At 36.2% G+C, this 9,856-nt stretch overlaps 2 protein-coding genes across 2 annotated transcripts; both read right to left on the bottom strand.

The window, feature by feature from the left end:
- Window positions 1-1,841: 1,841 nt before the first annotated feature.
- LOC105780051 (protein PELPK1) lies at window positions 1,842-3,141 on the bottom strand. Its single transcript, XM_052629886.1, has 2 exons — window positions 3,043-3,141; window positions 1,842-2,805 (listed from the first exon to the last, which is right to left on the bottom strand). Exons 1-2 carry the CDS (start codon window positions 3,139-3,141, stop codon window positions 2,101-2,103), a joined length of 804 nt encoding a protein of 267 aa, XP_052485846.1. The 3' UTR covers window positions 1,842-2,100.
- Window positions 3,142-6,513: 3,372 nt separating this feature from the next.
- Window positions 6,514-9,338, bottom strand: LOC105779860 (uncharacterized). The gene is made up of 2 exons (XM_012603816.2): window positions 7,051-9,338; window positions 6,514-6,870 (listed from the first exon to the last, which is right to left on the bottom strand). Exon 1 carries the CDS (start codon window positions 9,203-9,205, stop codon window positions 7,055-7,057), a length of 2,151 nt encoding a protein of 716 aa, XP_012459270.1. The 5' UTR covers window positions 9,206-9,338; the 3' UTR covers window positions 6,514-6,870; window positions 7,051-7,054.
- Between the last annotated feature and the right edge of the window lie 518 nt (window positions 9,339-9,856).

Raw genomic sequence — 9,856 nt, 5'->3', positions numbered from 1 at the left:
TTTAACTTTTACATAATTCGAATAAATTCATAAGACGACTTATAGTTTAAAGTTATTTATGTATAATAATATATTGTCATTTAATATTTATATTATAAGATATATTATTTATATTATATTATATTATATCATACATATTATATATTACAAGGTTCTAGTTAATTAAGGAAATAAATATAATGTTTACAATATAATTTTTTTAAGATATATGTTAGGTCCAAAAATATCGAGAAGGGAGTAAATTGGTATTTTAAAATTCTTTTCAAACTTTTCTAAATGATAAGGAAATGAAAGAAAAGCTTGGATAATTCGGTTTATAGTGGTCCGGTCTCAATTGCCTACTTCCACTACCTTGGTATACCTTAACGAAGGATTTCCCAATTCACTATACTTGAATACTTTTCTCTTGATTTTGATGCTTGAATATCTCTCTCTTGAGTCTTGAAGTGTATTTATACCAAAAAACAAAATTTTCAATGTTTATGGCCATTGGGGATGAAATCTAGCCGTTGGAAGTATTAATTTTGGGCTTAAAAATTATCCTTGCACGTCATGTCTCAAGACCTAGCAAGATGTCTTAAGACAAGGTTGAAAAATTGTCGACATATAACAGTTGGCAGGCCATGTCTTGAGACATGAATAGTGTGTCTCGAGACAATCTGCCAATTGTCTCTAGACATATTGCACAATGTCTCAAGACAGGCAGCTCCTGAAGCAGATTTTTGCTTCGAAGTTTTCATGTCTTAAACATATAATCGTATGTCTCGAGACTTGCATACCAAAGTCTCTTAAAAATATTTTAAACACCTTAGAATACTTTGGTATTAACCCAAAAACATTTAGATAAATTAAAAAACATTTAAAATATGTTTTTGAGTATTTTACAAGTCTTTAAAAATACTTTGAAAATGTATAATACAATTTTCAATCATATTTTCACCAAATAATTTAGGACAAATAATATATATAAAATTTATCTTAAATGTTGTAAGTCACAACAGATATTTCCATGATTTCACCTTACTTTCAGCTTTTCGACCTCATTGGTGCCCCTCTTCAGTTTTTCGACGTCCCTCTAATGACGGTGACTAATGTAAGTAGCTAGGGTTTGGTTATTTTTTATATTTGTTTCTAGGGTTTGTGTTTGCTGAGGTTGAGCTAAGTGTGAGTATTTGATCGAGTCGAGTCAAATCAAATTAAAAAATTTTTAAGTTAGTCGAGTTAATGAATCCTATTTTAGCAACCGAACTCAATTTGAAATTTTTTCGAATCGAATTGAATCGAGTTGAGTGACTGAATCCTATTATTGACACTCAATGTTGCATTTATATGGACCGATTATTTAACTAGTAGACGAAGTACAAGATTATTTAACTACATCAACAATATAATATTTTTATTTTTTAACTTAATGGATAAACATTTATCAAAACGGCGTAGTTTTGTCTTTTAATTGAATGGTTTTAACTTTTAACTTTAGGAAAGGTAAACATTTATCAAAACGACATGGTTTTGCCTTTTCTTATTCGAATTTTCTACAAAATTCAATTATGTAATTCATATTCGAGTTAAATCGAAAATTTTGATTTTTTATTCGAGTTGATCCGAATAACTCGAACAACTCGAACTATTTAATTTAAATTTTTAATTTTTTCTCAAATTTTTAAAATCGAATTAAATTTTAGTCTCCCATAAGTTGAGCTATTGTCCATTTCAAGCCTTTCAACTTCTTATTTTGTTTTTTGGGGGCTTTTTGTAGGCCTTTTTTTATGTCTGTATATGTTCTTTTCTTTAATGAAATCTTTGTATTGAACAAGAAAAAGAGCATGCCAAATCCCAAGTAAAAAAAAAATCAAACTTTGTGTATAACTATAAATTTATTTAGAAAGTATACAAGTATAATATATAGATGATAACAATAAAATCACTCAAAACAAACATATATAAATAATCTGGTCTACAAGTGATACATGAAATGAATTTAAATATGCTAATCAACACACTCTTATAAGAAGAATATCTAAAAATCATATGTTTATTGTCGAGGGAAAACATAGTACCATGATTCAAGGTTTTAGCACGGTAGGCAAATCAGGCAACTTAAGGCAATTCTTGTTTAGGTGTTTCTGGCTTTGGTAGATTGGGTAACTTAGGTAGTTCTGGTTTGGGTAGCTCTGGAACTTTGGGTTCTTCGGGTTTCGGCATGTTAGGCAATTCAGGAACTTTAGGTAATTCAGGTTTTGGCAACTCAGGAGTTTTGGGCAATTCTGGTTTCGGTACCTCTGGAACTTTAGGCAATTCTGGTTTTGTTAACTCGGGAATTTTAGGTAATTGAGGTTTTGGTAATTCAGGAGCTTTTGGCAATTCTGGCTTAGGCACCTCAGGAACTTTTGGTAATTCAGGTTTTGGCAACTCAGTCGCTTTGGGCAATTCTGGTTTTGGTACCTCAGGAATTGTTGGCAATTCAGGAGCTTTGGGCAATTCTGGCTTAGGCACCTCAGGAACTTTAGGCAATTCTGACTTTGATAACTCAGGAACTTTTGGTGATTCAGGTTTTGGCAACTCGGGAGCTTTGGGTAATTCAGGCTTGGGCAATTCTGGCTTAGGTAACTCGGGAACTTTAGGCAATTCTGGCTTTGGTAACTCAGGAACTTTTGGTAATTCAGGTTTTGGCAACTTGGGAGCTTTGGGTAATTCAGGCTTGGGCACTTCAGGAACTTTAGGAAATTCTGGCTTTGGTAACTCCGGAACTTTTGGTGCTTCAGATTTTGACAATTTAGGAGCATTGGGAATCTGGAACTTTAACTTCTTGGATTTTTCAACTCGGGAATCTTAGGAAATTCGAGCTTTGGCAACTCGCACTTTCTAAACTCAGAACCTTGGGTAATTCGATTTTGGCAACTCTGAACTTTTGGAAACTCGGGGACCTTAGGCAATTCGGGCCTTGGCAACTCCGGAACTTTAGGCAATTCAGTTTTGGCAACTCGGGCATTTTAGGTAGTTCAGTTTGGATTTCGGCAATTCGGGCTTTGGAAGTTCAACCTTTGGGAATGACGGCATGTCGTGCAACTCGGGTTTAGGAATCTCCGCACAGATGTCTCCAAAAGGCGCGGCGCCAACCAAGACTGTGTTGCTACTCATCGATGACAAAGTGATTAACAAAAGGGTAACACAAAAAAAGGCAAACGATGATAAGCCATGATTAAGAAAATCAGATGGGAGATGACAACAAGTGCTTCAAAATGAATACTTGAAGGGTGCTTGTTTATGCAATTGCATGAAATGACGAGGCTTTTATAGGTAACAGGAAGTGGAGAACAAGAAGGTTTTGTGGATGTTTGGTGAGAAATTCTAGATTTTGTTAGCTCAACTTCTCACCTGTTCTTTACTGAAAAACTATATCAAACTATGACACATACATTTGACCACCATTATGAAGTTGTCACCACCCTAATCAAGCCTTTGGTCTTTATATTGGATTGAATAAGCAATTAATGTACTCATACTATCATACTAAATTAACATTTGTTTAACACCTTAATTCTGCTTTATTTTCTTCAAACATAAGCTGGGATTTTTTTTTTAATTTTGATTACGACACGATTATATAAAATAACTAGATATAACATTAAGAAAATAATAATATATGAACTAAATAAAATTTATATAAAAAATAATGTAAAATTTTATTTGCTACGTTTGGTTTGTTCAACTATATAATACCAACTTGCTTTTGCAACCATAATTATGTTTTTTGTTTCTTTGTTATTTAAAAATAAATTAATGAAAGACGTAGAAGAAAATTAAAATATTAAAGTTTGGTTATATACAGTTAGAGGTGATCATATGTTCGATAGGGTTGAGCCTCAATAGAATTTTAGGCCCATTTTTAGGCCCGAGTATGGCCCTGTCTAAAAAATGGGCTTCAATTTTTACCCAAGTTCAGCCCGGATAAAAATGCTAAAACTCGAGCCACCCGTATTAAATTCTTTTATATTATTATTTTTATATAAGAACAAATTTAAAAATATAATACATCAAATACACTAAAACATTAAAATCAATGTTTCCCAACAAATTGAAAATAAATTTAAAAAATTATTTATACTTAATAACAACAAAATAATAGCAATATAATAACGAAAACGACACCAAAACAGCAGCAAAAGGTAGCAGATTTTTTTTTTGCGAATTCAGGCTGTGCCCGGGCAAAAAAAATTTACCCAAGGCCCAACCAGTTTAGAAAATGGACCTCGTTTTTTTGCCCAAACCCTCCCACTTTTCGAATGGGCTCAAGTCTACATACGGTCAACATAATAAATGTTTGATGAAATTTTCAATTATATTTTCACCAAACGATTTAGGACATATATTACGTATAAATTTTGCCTTAAATGTTGTTATATCAAAAGCTTGAGACATCAAAGCTAATAATATAGCGGTCTCCATTTCAAGCACTTATACTATTAATTTTATATGGACTATAAAACACTTCCATAGCTCACATTTACACAATAAATTTCTTAACAATTTACCTAATCTATTTAAAGTTTCATTGGGGAATAAAATAGGAAATTTGTAATTTCTTTTGCACCTAAATAAATACTTTTGTACCTCCTTTGTTTTGAAGTGAAATTTTTATTTATATTAAGGGTGTATTTACGAATAACTAAAAGCTAGAACATATTTAGGTATAAATTAAAATTGAAATTTTATGAAGTATAAATTAAAAGTTAAAAACACAATTCCAGTCCTTTTTAATTTTGATATTGAGTAAATTGGTCCCTTTTTTAAAAATAAAACAATTTAATCCCTTTCAATTTCGAAAGTGAGCAAGTAAGGATAATTAATCACAGATCAATGTTTCTAATCAATTGTACATAATTTTAATTGATATAATAACATATTTAGCACTTCGATATTTGTATATTCTACAGAAATTTTGACAAAATATATAAACGTTGTGAGTTAAATTTGTTGAATTAAGACTAAATTTAAAAATATATATAAATATTGTGGGTTGAATTTATTAAATCAAAATCAATTTAACAAAATGTTTAGACTTTGAGATTAAATTTGTTATTATACCAATAAAATTTATATACAACTGACAAAAAAACATTTATGTTATAATTAAATGTCTTTAGTTATTTACTTTTGAAATTGACGTAAATTAAATTTGTTATAATTTTTGAAAGTGATCACTTTGTTCAATATCAAAATGGAAAAGGACCAAAAGATCTTTTACCAGATTAAAGAAATGAAATACTTAAGCTTTGTATTGAAAAAATTAAATCGATATTCAAGATTTAATTTTTCAATTTATGATATAAAAATATATAATTAAAGGCTTTTTTTAATTATTTCAGCCCATATTCCATCACATTGGGCTGAGTTTCAGAAAATGATAAAACAGATTACAAATGCAATCCTTTGTTGCTTGCAAGGGGTCCAATAAATAATAGTGCAGAAACTTTAACAAAGCTTACATATATATGTGGGAATCAAAGATGAACGAATGACTAAACAAGATGAACATGAGACAACCTTAACCCCAAACACTTCAGCCCTAAGATCAAGAAGCATGCCATATGACCTTGCTTGTCATGTCATGTTTTCTTAGACCAGAGTGGCGGATACCAGTCTGCTCAAATTTGTTTAAAGCTTTTCCCGTGTTTTCGGAGGAGGGTAATATCTCCGTACCATTGTCCCGGAAGTAAGAACAATGGGAACTAAAACAACTCCAAAACCATCAACGCAAACCACAAATACCGGAAGACGTAAACTGAAACAACTCCAAAACTATCAACACCAACCACAAAGGGCAGGGAAGAAAGCAAAAAACCATAACACATATAGAGATAGAAATTTAATGATTAGAATAAGTTGTTGGGCTGTTCAACATTTAATCAAAAGTAAGATTCTCTCTCCACTAATGTTGCAATAAAAACATGATGCATGTAATAAATCAAGGAAACTTAAACACACAACAATTCAATTCCCAAAAATAGCAGCTGCACATGGGTGAGTAGGGAATGCCCTTCAAATACATTCCTATATCCGACACTGTACTGTACCATACTAGTTACCAACTATCAATCTAATTAGTCCCTAAAAGAGAGCAAAGAGTTTATCATATAATATTGCCATGGGTTTCTCACCATTGGCATGGCAAGCTGATGGCTACGATTACTAGCATACCAGCAAATCGAATGTGATTCATCCGTTCCGAGCTAAGGCCAGCCGATAAATCATTGCATACAGAGCATCTATACAAAGAACAGTAGTAACAATATAACTCTTTCAGACCGAAATCTCAATACTCCTAGGTCGAAAAGATTATGCAACTAATATTACCATAAGATTCGGATGCTTCAGTACTTAAGAACAGAAGGAAAGTCTGTTCTTGGTTTCGGGCAACAGATACTTAAGGAACCAAGACTAACAAGGTATCGATTATTGTCAATAAGTCATGATAGAGCAAGCACACACAAAGTAGAGGCAAGGATACAATTAAAAAAAGAATATATTAAAGCTAATATATTGCATTGAATGGAAAGAGTTAAACGATAGTGAAAATAACCTTTGGTGTGTCATGCTTAGAGCACAAAGGCATTGATAATTAGATCCATAGAGAATCCCTAACAATTGAAGCTTCTTCTGCTATGAATCCCCTATTTATTGAAATCTTCTAAAAAAAAAAGCAATACTAACAACCTAAATAGCTCGATTCAACTTTTCTCGGACCATATTTCCACCATCAGGCACTTTTTATCTTTCCCTTTTTCTAAAAGAGGGGGAACTTACAAGGTGGGTGGATATTCGATCTTCAACCCGAAATGTCTGATGGTTATGTACCAAGCTTTTAACCTGTCCTCCCAAACAGGAAAATTCACTAGGAATAAACAGGCAGCTCGGAACTATAAAAATAATAACATAGGATGCTACAAAGTATCCAGTCAAATTCAACCGAGTACCTCCACATAGTTAAATACTACAAGCATACGATTAGAACTACAACTGCTGCAAAAAAGGAAACAAGGATCTTACTTCACTAAGTAGCCTTAACTTTATCATCCCCAACAGCTGAGAGTATAGGCAAGCTACTTAAAAACTCATCAAGACCCTCAAAAAATCCGTTCCCTTCCATGTTATCCTCTTCACCGTATCCAGCATGGTTCCCCTCACTCCTCCTTGGTACCGGCTCTTCCACTTCGTTACTGAACTCCACATTCAAATCCAACTTCCCCAGATTCTTTGCTCCTCTCACCATTTGTTTCCTCCCACTATTTGCGACCCCCCTTCTGCTTGATTCAGCAGTTGGCTTTCCCTCGGGTGCTATCGGAGCACCGTTTAAATTCCCACTGTGATTATCACTAACTTGCTCGTTGCTCCCTTTATTCACTCTCTCACTCTGTGGTTTCTTAGGTTTTCTCCCAGCAGATCCTTTCCCTTTGGCACTCTTTGCCTTCTTCTTCTTCCTCTCATCTTTCTGCCATTCGTCGTCGTCATCATCCTCGTCTGAAGGTCCACTTGAATCAAGAATCTCTACGTATGCATCATTGTCATCGTAATACACTCTTGGAGCAGGTTTTGTGGCAGTCTTTTGTTTTCCAGCAATCTTGTCGATGGGACAAGCAAACATGTTGGAAATAGGGGACCAACCGGGGAAATTACCGCCCTTATTCTTACCATTCCTCGAAATCCCTATTGGGAAAAAACCCCAACAGTAGAAATGAGTGTCCTTTCCGTTCACCGGCGGCGACTGTATCACAACTGCATGGTAAGCTCGCCGGCAACTCTTAGTCTGACACCTCAGCGTACAATCTTCGTACACCCTGGGATACTCGTAGAGAACGTAACAGTACGGACAAGCTGTCCAGAAAGTCGGTCCCTCTGACTCAGTAGCTTGACTAGGCCGAGTGGAATCGGTCTTCCCAGTCACACCATTGGGATATGTTCGAGTATTCTCCGCCGGAGGAGGAGGAGGCGGAGCTGTCTGATTAATCTCAACTGTCCGAATCGACTCGGTCCGATTCAATTCCCTCGAGCTAGCAACTCCTATCTGATTAACCTGGCTGGTCCGGGTTGGCTCGGGCTGATTAACCTGGCTCGATTGCGTAGGCTCCGGCCGATTAACCTGGCTTGTCCGTGTAGGCTCTGGCCGACTAATGTGGCTCGAACTAACTGATCCTGACTGATTAATCTGACTCGGCCCAGCTAAACCTGTCTGATTCATCTGCCTTGCCCAAGTTGACTCAGCCGGGCGAGTCGGCTCCGGCGGATTATTATTTAAACCCAACTGCCCTCCCCCTTCTAATGCAGCATTTCCATCTTTATTATTATTCGTAGGGCTTCTAATCGCAAATAGCGGTTGTGTAACTTGCGTTTGCGTTTCTTTCGGCGGCGATTGCATAAACAGCGTTTGCGTTTGCGTTTCTTTCGGAGGCGGAGGCGCCGGTGGTTGCATAAACAGCGTTTGCGTTTGCGTTTCTTTCGGAGGCGGAGGTGCCGGTGGTTGCATAAACAGCGTTTGCGTTTCCTTCGGAGGCGAAGGAGCCGGCGGCTGCATAAACAACGTCTGCGTTTCCTTAGGAGGCGGAGGAGCCGGCGGTTGCATAAACAGCGTTTGCGTCTCTTTCGGAGGCGCAGACGGTGGCTGTTGCATAAACAGCGTCTGCGTCTCTTTCGGAGGCGGCGGCGGTTGCATAAACAACGCCTGTGTTTGCGGCTGCTGAAGTTGCGGTTGTTGCTGATGCTGCTGCTGCTGCTGATGGTGGTGATACTGTTGACCGAACTGACTCACCGGGCCAAACTGAAGAAACCTCAACTCGTTATCATAAATGGCTTTCTTAGAAGGGTTAGACAACACATTCCAAGCTTCAGAAACCAACCGAAAGGCCTGATCTGCAAAAGAAAGACCGTTCTTCCCATAATTCAAGAACATAGCCAGTTTCCTGTACTGACCCGCCACCACTTCCATAGACTGAGTTAACGGCACGAGTTGTAATATCCCGTACCAATCTTGAGGGTTTGATTGCGCAGCCATGAGAGTGTCGGTCACAGCCAGTATCTGGTCAGCCGGCACCGGAGCCAGTTCCCGTGCTCGGATCGCCAACGTCCTAGCCCCGTGCAAGTCACGTGACGCCAATAGCTTCTCAGCTATGGTGAGCCAACGTTCCGCTTCAGTAGTGTTACCGTCCATTTCCTTCTCCCAATGTGGTTTTTTCTCTCTCTCTCTCTTGCTTTTTTGTTGTGCGGAAACTACTTTTGTTTGATGGTGGGAAAAAGGAACCAGACAAAAGCGTCACCTCGGTGTCTGGTTTTGGACAATTCAAGACACCCGTTTTGAAACAAATTCCGCATTGGTTTCACTTGGCTTGTACGGAATAATGGGAAATGTGGATGGGTATTATTGTCTTTTCAAAATCCAGTGTCCGAGTGCAAAAGTTTTTATTTTTAGTAGGGAAGTGTGGGTTGAACTTTGAACTTTTGAAATGGCTAAAAAAATATGGAAAGCTTTGCTGGAAAAGGGTGTTTTGGTAATTTCAAAAGGAATTTATGGATTGTGGTACAGTTTTGCATAGTGACAGTCGTCTTTATTAAGGTGCGCCGAACCTTAACCTAACCCTTGTGTGTGGCATTTCGTCATTTCCACAAAATAAAATTAAAAAAAAAGATATTTTATTTTAAACGTTTTTATTATTAATAAAAGAAAAATCATTGACATACGGAATAACGTAATGAGAAGGATTTCGGAGCATGAAATGAAATAATATTATTTTATTTTATTAGTATTTATTTTGTTTTCTTAACTATATTTATGGGAGCATAATATCAACCTTATATCCGTACT

This window comes from Gossypium raimondii, chromosome 4, assembly GCF_025698545.1.
Source record: "Gossypium raimondii isolate GPD5lz chromosome 4, ASM2569854v1, whole genome shotgun sequence".
Classification (NCBI taxonomy): Eukaryota; Viridiplantae; Streptophyta; class Magnoliopsida; order Malvales; family Malvaceae; genus Gossypium; species Gossypium raimondii.
Note: the sequence above shows the minus strand (reverse complement) of the source record. Positions and strands in the feature narration are given on the sequence as shown.

Excerpts from the sequence above, each read along its gene's own strand:
- LOC105779860 (XM_012603816.2), bottom strand. The coding sequence starts at position 9,205 with ATGGACGGTAACACTACTGAAGCGGAACGTTGGCTCACCATAGCTGAG.
- LOC105780051 (XM_052629886.1), bottom strand. The coding sequence starts at position 3,141 with ATGAGTAGCAACACAGTCTTGGTTGGCGCCGCGCCTTTTGGAGACATC. Across the intron at positions 2,806-3,042 it reads ACATGCCGTCATTCCCAAAG|TTAAAGTTCCAGATTCCCAA; the intron begins GTTGAACTTCCA and ends AAATCCAAGAAG.